At 41.8% G+C, this 18,484-nt stretch overlaps 1 protein-coding gene across 3 annotated transcripts in view; it reads left to right on the forward strand.

Moving 5' to 3' along the window:
• The window catches only part of LOC135507809 (catenin alpha-2), a 679,445-nt gene that overhangs the window by 648,985 nt on the left and 11,976 nt on the right, over positions 1–18,484 (forward strand). For all 3 annotated transcript variants that reach the window (XM_064927473.1, XM_064927474.1, XM_064927475.1), the window contains exons 15-16: positions 4,538–4,719; positions 10,130–10,235. In XM_064927473.1, coding sequence (XP_064783545.1) covers positions 4,538–4,719; positions 10,130–10,235 — 288 coding nt within the window. The remainder of the gene's footprint in view (positions 1–4,537; positions 4,720–10,129; positions 10,236–18,484) is intronic.

An 18,484-nucleotide genomic window follows, 5' to 3' on the forward strand; every position in this document is an offset into this window, starting at 1 on the left:
CTCCAACTCAACAAGCCCCAGAAATATTGATACAATTTGATACAGTCAGTTTGGTGTCACTAAAGTGCCTTATCACAACCCCCAGGTACTTAGAAACACTTACATCCGTGGACTCATCGAGGAGGAGGCTGAAACGCTGGTCACCCACATCTGCAACCAACCTTTTCAGAAAGTATGGTGCTAGAACACCATTATTCATTTCTGTGCACTTTGTCCTGTGCATTTTGAAGTGGGTATCAGCAGTGGAGTCTGAGAAAGCAGCTCTATATGCTTCTCCAATGTGATCACATGCCAGCATGGAACAGTGTTCAGCGATAACTAATGCCATGGTGGCCTCAGCCTTTTTTGCAGAGTACATTTTTTAACCATAATTGGCAGCTTGTTTTGGGTGTAACTGTTATAAGGCTTTGCCTTTTGAGTATGTTTTTGAGTTGTCGTGTGTTTTTTTTACATCACTAAGTTTGGTGTAGAAATCAGCCTTGCAATACAGGCAGTATGCCTGCTTATCATCTCCAATAAACGGCTTCAACCAGCCTTTGAATTCAGGGTGTGATTCCCACTCCTTTCTGTATTTTTGAGTGAATAGTTTAGACTGAGACATGATGATCTAGCCAGCTAGATGTTTAGCTTATGTCACAGAGAGGCACACACACAGTGGACAAGGTGAGTAAGTGACAGGCTGTGTGAGTCAAATGCAGTGATTCATTTTTGTGCAGTGATTTATTTTAGACAAAGAATATTTTACATTTACATCCCGCCCTGAATGTAAGCCAGGGCGGGATCAGCCAGCGGCGGCTTCTTGCATGCTCGATTCATTTGCAGTCTGGACGCGGAGGGGTGAACATCTCCTGCTCTGACTGCAGCTGGGAGGGACTGCTGCGTGAGGACTGGGCCGACTGTGAGTGCTTTGGGATGGGGCCCCCCGGCAGCCCCCGCTGCTCATGGAGAAGAGTAAGAACGATACGTGCTTTCACGTCAAAGTCTCCAACAGTCTCCAATAACACCAGAGGAAGCCGCTAGATTTATCGCTAGTTGATTTTTGAAAATGTGTCGCTGGAGGGTTCTGAATGCTCGCTAAGTAGGCAACACTGGACGAGAAGCCTTTATTTAACCAGGTAGGCCAGTTGAGAACAAGTTCTCATTTACAACTGCGACCTGGTCAAGATAAAGCAAAGCAGTGCAAAAAACAACAACAACACAGAGTTCCACATGGGATAAACAAAAGTACAGTCAATAACAATTGATAAAGGTGGTAAGGCAATACATAGGCCATAGTAGCGAAGTAATTACAATTCAGCAAATGAACACTGGAGTGATAGATGTGCAGATGATGATAACTGACTTGCCTAGTTAAATAAAGGTTAAATAATTATTTTAAATATTGTTTTATTAAATCAGATTTCCCACCAATGCTCCTTATAGGACACCACTCCACTCTATGCTCCTCTGTAAACTGGTCATCTCTGTAGACCCGTCGCAAGACCCACTGGTTGATGCTGATTTATAAAACCCTCTTTGGCCTCACTCCCCCCTATCTGAGATACCAACTGCAGCCCTCATCCTCCTCATACAACACCCGTTCTGACAGTCACATTCTGTTAAAGGTCCCCAAAGCACACACATCCCTGGGTCGCTTCTCTTTTCAATTCGCTGCAGCTAGCGACTGGAACGAGCTGCAACAAACACTCAAACTGGACAGTTTGATTTCAATCTCTTCATTCAAAGACTCAATCATGGACACTCTTACTGACAGTTGTGGCTGCTTTGTGTGATGTATTGCCGTCTCTACCTTCTTGCCCTTTGTGCTGTTGTCGGTGCCCAATAATGTTTGTACCATGTTTTGTGTTGCTACCACATTGTTGTCATGTTGTGTTGCTACCATGCTGTGTTGTCGTGTGTTGCTGCCTTACTATGTTGTTGTCTTAGGTCTCTCTTTATGTGGTTTTGTCTCTCTTGTCGTGATGTGTGTTTTGTCCTATATTTATATATTTTTTTGTTGTTGTTTTGAATCCCAGCCCCCCTTTCCCCGCAGGAGGCCTTTTGCCTTTTGGTAGTCCGTCATTGTAAATAAGAATTTGTTCTTAACTGAATTGCCTAGTTAAATAAAGGTTAAATACAAATCAAAATAAATACATACATAGAATGGCTGCAGGTCCCCGAGGAGAGGTTTGAGAACCACTGCTTTAAACCACTACTCAAACGCCAGCCTGAGGCATGTAAACATGGGCACTTGCCCAATTATTTTCTCCTTGATTCCTTGCCTCATGTCCTCTCTCCTTGCCTCCTCTAATCCCATTGGAGGAGAGGGTCTGAGGTGAAGATCCTTGGATCTTCTCCACCGATGCGGTTTAAGAACCTTGTGAGGAGAGAGAGGACACAAGGCATCAAGAAAACACTCATTGAGAAAGAGCCCTGGTCCAGCTTGCTCTGAAACTGAAACCAGCAAGGCTCCAGTATAATATCTGGCTCCGAGACTGTAGAGAGGGAGTGATCAGTAGGGTGACATCTGGTGCTGTGTGATTAAGAGAGCAGTGTCTGATGGCACCTAAAACAGTTTTGCCTCTCTCACGCTCTCTTTCCTTCCGTTCTGAGGTACTTTATGAGAGGAAGCCGAGTCATTGGTGGTTGTTATTCTCTTTCTCACACCTCCATGGGTGAAAGGTGATACACTTTCACGCTGAGCTTATCCTGCCGGTCACCCCCACACACCAGCTTTGCTGTGAAAGAAATGTGGGATTGGATGTAGACAGACAAAATGGACGGAGGAGAGAGGGGAGAGGAGAGAAAAAGAGGCAGAGTGGGGGGGAAGTTATTTCTTAATGAGACCACTGATGCTTATAAAGACAGTCTACGTGTTATGGCGAGAGTTTATAGGCTGTGCATGGAAAACCTTGCTTCCGGGGTCCCTACCTCCTCCAATGAGCTTTGAGAGGGAGCTGAGAAATCGAGGAAAGGACGGAGTAGGAAATCATTAAGCATAGAGTTTACTGTACACTATAAAAATTGAAATATTAGCAAACCTAAATATCTTATATTGAGTGATAATTCACCTAAATGTTTAACTTTTTTCTTACCAAGCTAAATTATACAACGTCAGTGGCATATTGTGTGGTTAAAATAAGCAAAACTAAGCATTAATATATGTCATTTATCTTATTTCAAGATTTTTTCAAGATATTTTGTCTTAAAGGTAAAATATCAAATTATCTTGAAATTGTCACTGTAGATTGCTTTGTATGTTTCTATTTTTAGTTTGGTAAGGGTGTGATGTGGGTGGGTATTCTATGTTTGTAGGTCTAGGTTTTCTGTTTCTATGTGTTTGGCCTGGTATGGTTCTCAATCAGAGACAGCTGTCTATCGTTGTCTCTGATTATAGAGCCATACTTAAGTAGCCTGTTCTCCAATTTTGAGTTGTGGGTGATTATTTTCCGTTTCAGTGTTTGCACCATACGGGACTGTTTCGATTTTCATTTATTCTCTTGTTCGTTTTGTATTCTGTATTCATTCCTGATTAAAAGGTGTTATGGATACGTACCACGCTGCATTTTGGTCCCCCTCTCCTTCCACCAACGAAAATCGTTACAGGAATAAGATAAATTACTTGTATTAAGCCTTAGTTTTGCTTATTTTAACTGAACGATCTGCCTATTTTAGGTTAAAATAAGCACAATTATCTGCCAATAATTTTAGATAATTTAGCTTGGTAAGAACAAAAACACATTTTAAGTGAATTATTACTCAATATATAGATATTTAGGCTTGCTTAGATTTTCACTTTTTGCAGTATAGGAAGGGCGAGGTTAAGAACAATATCAACCATGCAATGGATACTTCATCTTTCCTTTCCTTCTCTGTTTTGGATCAATATTACAAACCTAATAGAGTCCGACTGACTTTTCTCCCCTGCACTCACCTCAGAACGTTGAACAAATACATTATTCATTGACTGGTATAAGAAGTAAAGTAATTAGACATTTATCTCACAAATAATATCGGACCCTCTACTGTGCTTTGTGACCTTGCTTAGAAATGTATTCCATCTCAGACTTGCCTCGAATGGCTATGGCAAGAGTGCAAAATGTATTCTCATAGCAAAATGAGCAGAGGAATGGATTTTTCTCTTCACGAGTATAAGATGTCAATGGGTTTTGGGAGCACTGGTTGATTAATCGCCAAGGTTATAACTTAGGAAGTTTTCAGAAGGGCAAAGTCAAACGCTTATATCTATTCTCGTTGAGTATACTAAGGAATATATCCTCAAAGTGGCAGCCCGCTAAATATTTTAAGATCAATTGATGCTTAATCTTCAGTGTTTGTTGTGTCAAAGTTAGCCTTTTCACTGCCCGTGTTAAATTGTTTGATTATTCCTTCTCTCTCTCTCTCGCTCCACTCCTTCTCTTGCTCCTCAATCTATTCTTCCCCCTTTCACCCACTTCCTCTTCTCCTTATATTGTTTCACTACTCATCCTCTCTTTTTGACTCCCCTACTCACCTTCCTCTACCTCCTCCTTCATCTTCCTCCTCCTACCCCTCTCAGGCCATCATGGCCCAGCTGCCTCAGGAGGAGAAGGCGAAGATCGCCGAGCAGGTGGAGAGCTTCCGACAGGAGAAGTGCAAGCTGGACGCCGAAGTGGCCAAGTGGGACGACAATGGCAACGACATCATCGTCCTTGCTAAGCAGATGTGCATGATCATGATGGAGATGACGGACTTCACCAGGTACAGTAACAATGTGGCTAAAGAGAACCTAGTTTTAGTGACTGGTATTCCTTATGAATGTCAATGTAATAGTAATAATAATAATAATGTAGAATTAGTAGAATGGGTGTCACCATTCAAGTCAACAGGTTTGTTATGGGTGGACCAGTGGCCATTAGCAAATGATGCATAACAATACCATGTCAGCTATATTTGAGTGTGCCCATAAATCATTCATTAAGTCTTGCAATGGAAACGTTTACCATTGAAGTACCAAACGGAAGCAAACAGAACAAAACCCGGGAGGGACCTACATGAATTTAATAGAAACTCTAGTTTTCGTTGAAAAACATTTTCCGTTTGGAGTAAACAGTTTCTGTTGCTGAAAGGTTTTGCAAAAGACAAAGCATTTTGCAACAGATTCGGCAAAATGAATACACCCCTGGGGTCAATCAAGATGGCAGCCTGGCAACAGTAAAGTAATGTTTGGTTTTGCTCAATAGAATTGGTTTATTATGTAGGATAGGATAGGATGAACTTTAATGTCCGACGGGGAAAATTGTCCTAAAAACACAGTACTGCTGTATACAAAATACACACTGTACATTACACACTTAACATAATACATACATTGCACGTTGCCCTTATCATCATACACTTCTCATATAGCCACATACATAATACTTTGCATACTCCATTATTCTGTCAGTGGCATACTAACACAGCTCAGCTTTGCATATTGCCGTTTAGGTATTTGATGTACATGGGAATGAAGGTGTGCTTATATCTGTACCTGTAGGGGCCCTATAGCGTCTGCCTGAGGGGAGGAGCTGATACCGGAGTGAAGTACATGGGAGGGATCTGAAATTATTTTCTGCACTTGTCTGATAAACAGTCTGTTCAGAAATAGTCTGCAGGGAGGGATGTTGCCTCACACCCATGACCTTCATTGGCGCTTTGTATCAGACGGCCAATTTGAGATTCGAGTTGAACTGATAAATTGCCAAACCAGACTGTCGTTATATGTACATTATCCTAAAACAAAATATAAATGCAACATGCAACAATTTCTAAGATTTTACTGAGTTACAGTTCATATAAGGAAAACTGTCCATTGAAATACATTCGTTAGGCCTTAATCTATGGATTTCACATGACTGGTAATACAGATACTGTGTGCATCTGTTGGTCACAGATACCTTATATAAAAAAAAAGGTAGGGGGGCGTGGATCGGGAAACCAGTCCCTATCTGGTGAGACCACCATTCACCTCATGCAGCGTGACACGCCTCCTTCGCATAGTCGATCAGGCTGTCGTGGAATGTTGTTCTCTTCAATGGCGATGCGAAGTGTGAAATGTCTGTTAAGTATGCAGGCCATGGAAGAACTGGGACATTTTCAGCATTCAGGAGTTGTGTGCAGATCCTTGCGACATGGGGCCGTGCATGGGGCCGTGCTGGAACATGAGGTGATGGCGGCGGATGAATGACACGACAATGGGCCTCAAGATGTCATCGTGGTATCTCTGTGCATTCAAATGGCCATCGATAAAATTGCATTCGTTGTCCGTAGTTTATACCTTCCCTTACCATAATCCCACCACGACCATGGGGAACTCTGTTTACAAAGTTGACATCATCAAACCGGTCACTCACACGACGCCATACACATTGTCTGCAGTTGTGAGGCCAGTTGGATATACTGTACAAATTCTCTAAAATTACATTTCTCTAAAACTACATTGGAGTTGGCTTATTGTAGAGAAATGAACAATCAATCTCTGGCAACAGCTCTGGTGGGCATTCCTGCAATCAGCATGCCAGTTGCACGCACCCTCAAAACTTGAGACATCTGTGCCAATGTGTTGTGTTACAAAACTGAACATTTAGTGTGGCCTTTTATTGTCCCCAAAACAAGGTGCACCAGTGTAATGATCATGCTGTTTAATCAGCTTCTTGATATGTCACACCTGTGTCAGTTGGATGGATTATCTTGGCAAATGAGAAATGCTCACTGACAGGGATGTAAACAAACAAAAACATTTTACAGAAATACGCTTTTTGTGCGTACAGAACATTTCCGGGGTCTTTATTTTCAGCTCATGGAAAATGGAACCAACAACTTTCATGTTGTTTATATTTTTGCTCAGTTTAGTATTTTATATGTTCCTCACCTTCGCAAATCTCCTTTGTTGTGTTAATGGTTTGCCATGTTCTGTTGTTCCCAGTTCCTAGCCATGCTAATTTGTCCTTTGTGCATTCATTTGAATTGAAGTATTACACGTTATGAGTGTGACTAGTATCAGTATGGGCAGGATCAGCAACCACACACAGGCAACTCACTTCGCTACAGGCTGTTCGGGGCTTTTTGTCACAGCCCAACACTAAATCAAATCAAACCCACATGATTCAACAAATAACGAGCCTTTGATTGGATGAATCAAGTGCTTTAGTGGCTAGGCTGGAACAAATCGAAATCCAGGTCCTGCTATTGGTCAGGATAACAGGTGTGGGCTGGGATTAGGCTGTGTAGACCAGCAGCAGCTACCTGCCATTACACATTGTTTTTCTGTAGATTAACAGAGATCCAACAGTATTTTATTCCCATTGAGTTAGACAGAATAGAATGTAGCCAAACCAGGATGATTGTGATCCTGTGTACTGTTTACAGTGTGGATGTTCTTTGGAAGGCAACAGCTTGTCTCCGAGCCCCCACCATCTGTATATCATGTCATAGCCCTGTGCTGAACCCAGTGTTCCTATTCCAAGGTATGGCACTATGATTCAGTGGACAGAATATGCGAGCTCTGCAGAGCTCAAAAAGGGAAAGATTTGCTTCCCAAATGGCACTCTATTCCCCATATAGCGCACTACGTTTGACCAAACCACTATTTGGGATGCATCCATGCCATGTCATAATGGTTAACTCTTATGGATGTGATGTGGTGGTGATGATTGCACTGACTTTAGTCATGTGACCCTTGTGGTGAAATTTGTGGAATTGGCGAATATAATGTTGCCATGCAACTTTGATAGCCAAATGGCACCCTATTCCCTATATAGTGGGATACTTTTGACCAGATCTCCATGGGCCCTTCTCAAACGGAGTGCATTATATGAGGAATTGGGTTTGAGATGCAGCCAATGACACATCATGCATGGATTCACAAATGCCCAATTACCGTGATGTCAGCCAATACACAGTTGAAGTCGGAAGTTTACATACACCTTAGCCAAATACATTTAAACTCAGTTTTTCACAATTCCCGACATTTAATCCTAGTAAAAATTCCCTGTCTTAGGTCAGTTAGGATCAGCACTTTATTTTAAGAATGTCAAATGTCAGAATAATAGTAGAGAGAATGATTTATTTCAGCTTTTATTTTCTTTCATCACATTCCCAGTGGGTCAGAAGTTTACAATTAGTATCTGGTAGCATTGCCTTTAAATTGTTTAACTTGTGTCAAACGTTTCGGGTAGCCTTCCTCCTGTCAGAGCTGGTGTAACTGAGTCAGGTTTGTAGGCCTCCTTGCTCGCACACATTTTTCAGTTCTGCCCTCAAATTATATATAGGATTGAGGTCAGGGCTTTGTGACGGCCACTCCAATACCTTGACTTTGTTGTCCTTAAGCTATTTTCCCACAACTTCAGAAGTATTCTTGGGGTCATTGTCCATTTGGAAGACCCATATGCGACCAACCTTTAACTTCCTGACTGATGTCTTGAGATGTTGCTTCAATATATCTACATAATTTTCCTCCAGCATGATGCCATCTATTTTGTGAAGTGCACCAGTCCCTTCTGCAGCAAAACACCCCCACAACATGATGCTGCCACCCCCGTGCTTCACGGTTGGGATAGTGTTCTTCAGCTTGCAAGCATCCCCCTTTTTCCTCCAAACATAACAATGATCATTATGGCCAAACAGTTCTATTTTTGTTTCATCAGACCAGAGGACATTTCTCCAAAAAGTATGATCTTTGTCCCCATGTGCAGTTGCAAACCGTAGTCTGGCTTTTTTATGGCGGTTTTGGAGCAGTGGCTTCTTCCTTGCTGTGCGGCCTTTCAGGTTATGTCGATGTAGGACTGGTTTTACTTTGGATATAGATACTTTTGTACCTGTTTCCTCCACCATCTTCACAAAGTCCTTTGCTGTTTTTCTGGGATTGATTTGCTCTTTTCGCACCAAAGTACGTTCATATCTAGGAGACAGAACGCATCTCCTTCCTGAGCGTACTATTGTTTGTACAGATGAACGTGGTACTTTCTGGCACTTGGAAATTTCTCCCAAGGATGAACCAAACTTGTGGCGGTCTACAATTTTTCTTCTGAGGTCTTGGCTGATTTCTTTTGATTTTCCCATGATGTCAAGCGAAGAGGCACTGAGTTTGAAGGTTGGCCTTGAAATAGATCCACAGGTACACCTCAAATTGACTCAAATTATATCAATTAGCCTATCAGAAGCTTCTAAAGCCATGACATCATTTTCTGTAATGTTCCAAGCTGTTTAAAGGCACAGTCAACTTAATGTATGTAAACGTCTGACCCACTGGAATTGTGATACAGTGTATTATAAATGAAATAATCTGTCTGTAAACAATTGTTTGAAAAATGACTTGTGTCATGAACAAAACCATAGTTTGTGAACAAGAAGTTTGTGGAGAGGTTGAAAAACGAGTTTTAATGACTCCAACCTAAGTGTATGTAAACTTCAACTGTAAGTGACTACTGCTTTATATCTGGTTTTTCAGCATGTCATCCTACAACTAGAAAACTACATCTAAACAAATCTATATCAGTAGAGTAGTGATACCATATTTGGTTAAGCTGTAGGCTAAGGGCTCTATTCAATCAGATCCACTTTAGCAAGAGCAGCTGCTCACCAATTTGTCGGCTCCATTGCAGTTCCGACACCGCTAAAACATCAACTAGGAGAGTGACTGCTATCGCCGGGTAACGCTTGATCTGATAAAACTTAGGGCAAGATCCAATCTCACCTGTTACCAGATCTGTTGTAGCCTTGCCAACACCATTGCTGTTATTGTCATGATAATTCCATAAGGAGTTGGCAAGCGAGCAGAAACAGACTGGTACCAATACTGATGATCTTTGAGAAAGACCTATGTTGACAGCTGTCTGCTACTAATGATAGAGCACCATGATTTGAGAAGAACGCATCAAGTTGCGTCCCACGTTTTGGGTGTTTTTGGAGCATTGTCATCTTTTTTTGGTTTTAGGAAGATTACTACTGGCGTTTTTATCTTATGCATTATTTATTTCTGGCAATGTATCTTGTGAATATAATATTGACCTTTTATTCTGTTAATATCAAGTATTTCAGAGAGTGTTTGCTGTCTGCATTTGGTTAATAAAAACTTTGAACTTTAAACATACTCGAACTTAAGTCATGTTTCCCTGTGTTCCACCACCAGAGGCAAAGGGCCCCTGAAGAACTCCTCTGATGTCATCAACGCCGCCAAGAAGATTGCAGAGGCAGGCTCCAGGATGGACAAACTGGCCCGCGCCGTCGCCGACCAGGTAACACTTACCCCAGTTGTGTATGTGTGTCTGTGGTCAGGATAGATCCCCTTTTCACTATATTGCTTATCGGCGATCGTTTCCCAAACCTCTCCTAAGCACACCTTCAGTTGGTCAACCAATCAAACCTGTATAATTGGAATCAGCCGTGCTAGTTCTGAATACATCAAATCAGTGGCACTAGATGTGGCGATTCAAGCTGAGGTTTGGGACACCGGCTCAGACCTGTCCAGGGTGTAGAAGCTAGGGGAAGGAGTTACAATAGAGCTAGATTAAATTAAACCGGGCCTATGCCTTCAGGCAAAGTGGATGAGGTGTGATATATACAGTATGGCCAACAGGGACTTGGCACCCTGTCTCCTATATAGTGCACTATGTAGGTAATATGGTGCCATTTGGAACACACTTTGTGTGTTTGTTTGTGGGCAGCAATGGATCAAGGCACAGTGGGCTGTCTTGGAGCAGTGCTGGTCATCCCAATGGGACTTCCTTGCTCTATGAGAGCAGAGAGGAGCAGGAAGCTAGGGGCTTTGTCTGTGTCTTTAGTCTAATTAGTGGCGCTGAGGCGTTGCAGCCATTCATTTTCAGATGAGTACCCTCTCCAAAACGCACTGACAGACTATTTTCAATATTGAATCAATCAATGCGGCTGCTCCTCCTGGCTGGGGAAGATAAGGGGAGAACGGGGTAGAGAGGTGTGTGTGTGTGTGTGTTTGTTAGATCTTAGTAGTGGCACTCCAGGTAATACATTATCTACCTCTTCATTTTCTTTTTCTTTTTTTACCCCTTTTTCTCCACAATTTTGTGGTGTCCAATTGGTAGTTACAGTCTTGTCTGATCACTGCAACTCCCGTACCCACTCGGGAGAGGTGAAGGTCGAGAGCCGTATATCCTCTGAAACACAACTCAAACAAGCTGCACTGCTTCTTGACACAATGCCCACTTGACCCGGAAGCCAGCCGCATCAATGTGTCAGAGGAAACACTGTACACCTGGCAACCTGGTTAGCGTGCACTGCGCCCGGCCCGCCACAGGAGTCGCTAGTGTGCAATGGGACAAGGACATCCCTGCTGGCCAAACCCTCCCCTAACCCGGGCGACACTGGGCCAATTGTGCACTGCCCCATGGGTCTCCCGGTCGCGGCCGGCTGCGACAGAGCCTGGACTCCAACCCAGAATCTCTAGTGGCACAGCTAGCATTGCGATGCAGTGCCTTAGACCACTGCGCCACTCGGGAGGCCTGCCTTTTCATTTCCATCCGTCTTGAATAAGCTATGAGAATTAGCCTCATGTAGCCTCATGCACAAAGACTTGTTGATTCATTAGGACTCCGTGGTCTTCTTCCTGGTGCTGTTGTCATAACTACTGTGTGTTTTACTCAGGGAAAGCTGTGCTATCACAATCTGTTTGATGACATTCAAATTATGAGGATGTTAGTGCAACAGTAGTGTCTGGTGGCACTTTATAACAGAGGATGACAGGCTGGAATAAAATAAATGGAATAGTATTAAACACATGGTTTCCTTGTGTTTGACACCATTTCATTCACTCCATATTATTAGCCGTCCTCTCACCAGTATCCTCTGTAGTGCAGTGTGTTTCTGAGCCTGGCATGAGTCGTGTGTGTGTGTGTGTGTGTGTGTGTGTGTGTGTGTGTGTGTGTGTGTGTGTGTGTGTGTGTGTGTGTGTGTGTGTGTGTGTGTGTGTGTGTGTGTGTGTGTGTGTGTGTGTCATATTTGAAAAAACACACAGAGCTCCCGGCTATAGTGTGTTGTTGAACCGTAGCCACCGTTCACTCTGCAATCAGGGCTGGGTGGGAGTCAGGCAGTGAATATCTGTCATATAGCAAATCACTGGCAGCCTACCCTCGGACTGAATCAACACGCTGAAACTGAGCAGGTGGCTTGCCATTTTTAATTCCGCCTTTAAACGATTCTTTGACTGGTGTTTGCTGAATATTCACAGCCTTCTGCTGCCCTCCTCTCATGCTAGAGGAGTGTGCGTGTGAAATGGCACCCTATGTCTTATATACAGTGGTGTACTACTTTGGCTAGGTCTTTATGGGAGTCTATCAGGCTCTGTTCAAAAGTAGTGTACTATATAGGGACTAGGGTGCCATTTTGGATGAATTCTCATTCTGCAATGTGATACTGCTTAAAGAGAGGGGCCTGATTTTCTCCAAATTTAAACAGGGATTTGTTTTAAGAGTATTTCGGTGAGGAGAAATGCGAAACACACGTCATCCAGGCACAACATACCGTAAATGGGTCTTAAAATATTCAAACATTTTAAGAGTTTGCTTTTATTATCGAATAGAAAGACTATTTGATCTTGTATTTCTTTGGCAAGCCACTGTATTTTTAGATGTAATCTAATTCTAAAAAGGCTAATATTACCTACGACAAATAACTGTTGTACCTTTTATGCCTTATTTTTCAAGAGGACAATTATTTTGCATTCACACCTTGCCGAACCGTTAACCTGTGGCTGACAGACGCAGTCAGGCGTGTCAGGGAGATTGAAGCGTGTGTGTGTGTGTGTGTGTGTGTGTGTGTGTGTGTGAGAGAGATTGAAGCTTTGCGGTACTACAGTAGAACAGGTCTCTCAAGTAGCAACCCTTTTTGCAATGCTCCACATCAAACCCTATTAAAGAGCATGTTAAGAGCAGTCTGTCAGTCTGACTGTTCTGCAGATGGATGGGAGATTGAGGGGGAGGTGTGTGTTTGTGCCCGGTTATGTGTGTGTGAGAGAGAGAGGGGGGGGGGGGTAAGAGTCTTAAAGGGAAATTTCACTGCTGTTCTATTTCACTATATATGTCCATTAATATGTTATTAACATATCATACTGTACAGTGGTTCCTTGCGGGCTGCTGCATGGTATTTAATTGTCAGCCATTTTTTTGACCACCAGAGGGCATCTTTGAGAAGCATTTGAAATTATTTTATATTGGCATTACCAGAGAATTTAAACCCGTTTTTGTAATAACATAGTACATCGGATTGATTTTAATTAATGTGGCTTAATAAATTGGATTAATATTATGGTGTTTCTATTCTGAGAAAAACGAAACTCTCAGGGTTTCTGTTAGGATGGAATGGAACATATGGCGCTGTACAATGTGACGGTCGTGAGTAGGCTAGAGCATAAGAGGATTGGATTATTCTAAATTGTTTGCCTTCATAAGACAACTTTGTTCCAGTATTACTGTAAATCGGTGATATTTATTACCATTTGTTATGGATCCATAACTAAATCAACATCTGCATTTTGAAAGAGTATTTTTAGCATTATTTTATTGATGAAGAAATACATTACTGTACATTATATGCTTTTACATTCGAATAATAAAGCATTTAAAGCATTTCGAAGATATAAGCCACCTGCATTTGTTTTTAGGCTACTGTTGAGGGTTCGAAACCTGCTCCCTGCTTGTTTCATTACATTATTATGCCGATCTCAGAGCAAATAGCCTGGATTGTTACTCCCATCTCTCTCTTCCACGCGTCATTCTCCGCCTGGGTGGTTCGCTTGTGGGCCTGCTGACAGGATATGGCATCACCTTTGGTTATGCATCAAGAATTCAGCATAGCAAGTTTTATACAAAGGTCTGGTTATTCACAGGCAAATAGTAATATAATCTAAACTGCTCTGGTGACAAACAAACTTTGCTGAATTAATCAGCCTTTACTTATGTTTCTAGTCTATTGTACGGTTACAATGTGTAATCATTGATGTCCCAGGAGCAGGGGTCGTAAACACTGTTCAAGTGTATAATTGTAATACATACATGCAGACACAGCATCATTCAAAGAATGGAGTTTGATACACCTGGTATTGGATATGATTGTGTCATGACGTTGGCCTGGGCCAAAGACACGACAACTGAGAGAGAAAAAACTTGCTAAATATCAATTTTCGTAAATGTACTTTATGATTAAAAAAAATATGCACAATCGTTTGTCATTGACTAACGTATTCCTCTGAATTCAATTTTTTGGGGGGATTGACTCGTTATGACATTATTATTACTTACGTTTGCTTCCACCATAATGTTTTGTCAGCCATCTTTTCTGAAGAAAGTCACCAGAGACAAGTGGCTCGCGTCAAATTCGTCAGTGGAACCACTCGATATGATTGGTCATATAAAACCTTTGGACCCAAATGCATAATGAGTTCTCTAACTCCACCGTGTGGTGGTCTGGAGCAATGAAGCCATGACACTGGGTGCCTCCAAGTCCTGCGGTGTAAGCTCGCAACTTTTAAAGGAGGAACCACTGTATGTGTCATACATTTGGCTAGCTTGGCTTGTAGTGGTACTGGCAAGCTTTGATATTGGCCGAATCGATCACCAAACTGTACTGTACTGAATAACACGTGTACAACGAGAGTTATATAGCTAGCTAGCTACCGACAGCAAATCATGGTTTGTCTATCCTCCTGAGTCCTGGTCCAGCTGGTTAAAGCTACCGCCACTGCTTGCAGGTCTCACAAATATTTTTCTCACCGTCTCTATGTGTATTCCGGATCAAATAAATAGGACTGTATGTTCCTACAGTTGAAGTCGGACGTTTACATTCACCTTAGCCAAATACATTTAAACTCAGTTGTTCACAATTCCTGATATTTAATCCCAGTAAAAATTCCCTGTCTTAGGTCAGTTAGGATCACCACTTTATTTTAAGAATGTGAAATGTCAGAATAATAGTAGAAAGTGATTTATTTCAGCTTTTATTTCTTTCATCACATTCCCAGTGGGTCAAAAGTTTGCATACACTCAATTAGTATTTGGTAGCATTGCCTTTAAATTGTTTAACTTGGGTCAAACGTTTCGCGTAGCCTTCCACAAGCTTCCCACAATAAGTTAGGGGAATTTTGGCCCATTCCTCCTGACAGAGCTGGTGTAACTGAGTCAGGTTTGTAGGCCTCCTTGCTCACACATGCTTTTTCAGTTCTGCCCACACATTTTCTATATGATTGAGGTCAGGGCTTTGTGATGGCCACTCCAATGCCTTGACTTTGTTGTCCTTAAGCCATTTTGCTACAACTTTGGAAATATGCTTGGGGTCATTGTCCATTTGGAAGACCCATTTGTGACCAGGCTTTAACTTGTTATGGCTGCAATCCCCCTATCGGAATAAGTGTCATCAACAACCGCTGAATAGCATAGCGCTACATACAATAAATATTACTATAAATATTTATATTCATGAAATCACAAGTGCAATATAGGAAAACACAGCTTAGCCTTTTGTTAATCCACCTGTCGTGTCAGATTTTGAAATTATGCTTTAAAGCAATCCAAGCGTTTGTGTAAGTTTATCGATCGCACGATAAAACATTAAGTACACTTAGCATCAGGTAGCTAAATCAGAAAAGCAATCAAATTAATAATTTACCTTTGATGATCTTTGGATGTTTTCACTCACGAGACTCCCAGTTACACAACAAATGTTCCGTTTGTTCCATAAAGATGATTTTTATATCCAAAATACCTCCATTTATTTGTCATGTTATGTTCAGAAATCCACAGGAAGAGCGGTCACGACAACGTAAACGAACATTCAGAATAGTTTCCAGTATGTCCACAGAAACATGTCAAACATTTTTTATAATCGATCCTCAGGTTGTTTTTAAAATATATAATCGATAATATATTAAACGCAAATGTCTTTCACAGTAGGAGAGGGGAAAACAATGGCTGTCCAAATTCTGTTGCGCAAGAAAAACTCATGTGACCACTTGACGCGATGTTATCGTTCTGGCTCATTTTTCAAAATAAAAATCTGGAACTATGTCTGAAGACTATTGACACCTTGAGGAAGCGATAGGAAAAGGAATTTGGTTCATATCCCTTTAAATCCAGCAAAGGGAGGCTATGGGAACATGGAGTTTTCAAAATAGAAGCCACATTCTGTTTTGACTTTCCACAGGGTTTCGCCTGCAATATCAGTTCTGTTATACTCACAGACAATATTTTGACAGTTTTGGAAACTTTAGAGTGTTTTCTATCCAATACTAATAATGATATGCATATATTAGCAACTGAGACTGAGGAGCTGGCCGTTTTACAATGGGCACCTTTTCATCCAAGCTATTCAATACTGCCCCTGCCGCCATATGAAGTTAACTAATGTCTTGAGAATTTGCTTCAATATATCCACATAATTTTCCATCCTCATGATGCCATCTATTTTGTGAAGTGCACCTCTCCCTCCTGCAGCAAAGCACCACCACAACATGATGCTGCCACTCCCGTGCTTCACGGTTGGAATGGTGTTCTTCGGCTTGCAAGCGTTTTTCCTCCAAACATAACGATGGTCATTATGGCCAAACAGTTCTATTTTTGTTTCAACAGACCAGAGGACATTTCTCCAAAAAGTACGATCTTCGCCTCCATGTGCAGTTTAAAACCGTAGTCTGGCTTTTTTATGGCGGTTCTGGAGCAGCGGCTTCTTCCTTGCTGTGCGGCCTTTCAGGTTATGTCGACATAGGACTGGTTTTACTGTGGATATAGATACTTTTGTACCTGTTTCCTCCACCATCTTCACAAAGTCCTTTGCTGTTGTTCTGGGATTGATTTGCACTTTTCGCACTAAAGTACGTTCATCTCTAGGAGACAGAACGCATCTCCTTCCTGAGCGGTATGATGGCTGCGTGGTCCCATGGTGTTTATACTTGCGTACTATTATTTGTACAGATGAACATGGTACCTTAAGGCATTTAGAAATTTCTCCGAAGGATGAACCAGACTTGTGGGGGTCTACAATTTGTTTTCTGAGGTCTTGGCTGATTTCTTTTCATTTTCCCATGATGTCAAGCAAAGAGACACTGAGTGTGAAGGTTGGCCTTGAAATACATCCACAGGTACACCTCCAATTGACTCAAATGATGTCAATTAGCCTATCAGAAGCTTCAAATGCCATGACTTAATTTTCTGGAATTTTCCAAGCTGTTTAAAGGCACAGTCAACTTAATGTATGTAAACGTCTGACCCACTGTAATTGTGATACAGTGAATTATAAATGAAATTATCTGTCTGTAAACAATTGTTGGAAAAATGACTTGTTTCATGCACAAAGTAGATGTCCTAACAGACTTGCCAAAACTATAGTTTGTTAACAAGAAATGTGTGGAGTGGTTGAAAAACAAGTTTTAATGACTCCAACCTAAGTGTAGGTAAACTTCCGACTTCAACTGAATGTAAAAGAACATTATTTTTTATTTTTTTAAATCCTGCTCTTCTTGGAAAGCGGAATCAGAAGCAGCCATTGTAGCTAACTATTTAGTAATCTTAGACAGTGCACAGTAACATAGCTCCGGTGAACCTGCGAACTATTATAGTACCTCACCCTTTTTGAAAAGCCTGCCTTAGAGGGTGGGAACAAGGAAATATGCCTCTCAGATAGAAACATAATTGAGACTATTCCAATGGCTCTATTTCGCAAAGACACCCATATCTACTCGCTGCTAGCTTTGTACAATAATTGCTACAAAACATGACTCATTATTTGATCAGACAGCAGGCTCAACCAACCAATGACAACATTACTTGAACTCTCCCAACTATAGTGCATAATTATGTCTGAAGCACCTTTCGTGACTCATAATTATTAAGTAGACTGGAAGAACACCCCAAATAGCGGTGAAATCTCCCTTTAAATATTCTGCTAAGAGCAGCACTTGACATGGAATGACCCCGAGAGGCACCTCGCTCCATTTCACCACAGAGTAAAGAGTCGGATGGACCGGGCCTCTTTCTCCTCTCCCTCTTATCCTCATCTCTCACTATTCTTCTTCTTTTGCTATCATCTCTTTCTCGTCTTCATCTGCTTATTTCTCTCTCTCTCGTTCTCTCACTCTTTACTCTCTCTGTCTTCTAACCTCTCTATCTTGTTCTCTCTCTTTCTTCCTCGCTTGAGGGTTTTCTTAAAACATAAAGCCCACTGCGTCCAGCAGCTCAGGCCTATGCGTAGTCCAGGGAAACTTGACAAACGTTCTACCTTCTGGGAACCCGCTGTGCTACTTCCTACCATAGAGATGGGAGGACAATGATTGTATCCAAAATGTAACCCTAATCCCTATTTAGTGCACTACATTCGACTAGGGCCCATAGGGTTATGGTCAAAGTAAGGGAACTATATAGGGAATAGGATGCCATTTAGGATTAATTCTTCGTCAGGTGGGGTTGAAGAGAACTCAAGGCATGGTCATTTACCAGGATCCCCTGCCAGACGCTTTAAACGGCCATTG

Source organism: Oncorhynchus masou, chromosome 21, assembly GCF_036934945.1.
Source record: "Oncorhynchus masou masou isolate Uvic2021 chromosome 21, UVic_Omas_1.1, whole genome shotgun sequence".
Taxonomy (NCBI): Eukaryota; Metazoa; Chordata; class Actinopteri; order Salmoniformes; family Salmonidae; genus Oncorhynchus; species Oncorhynchus masou.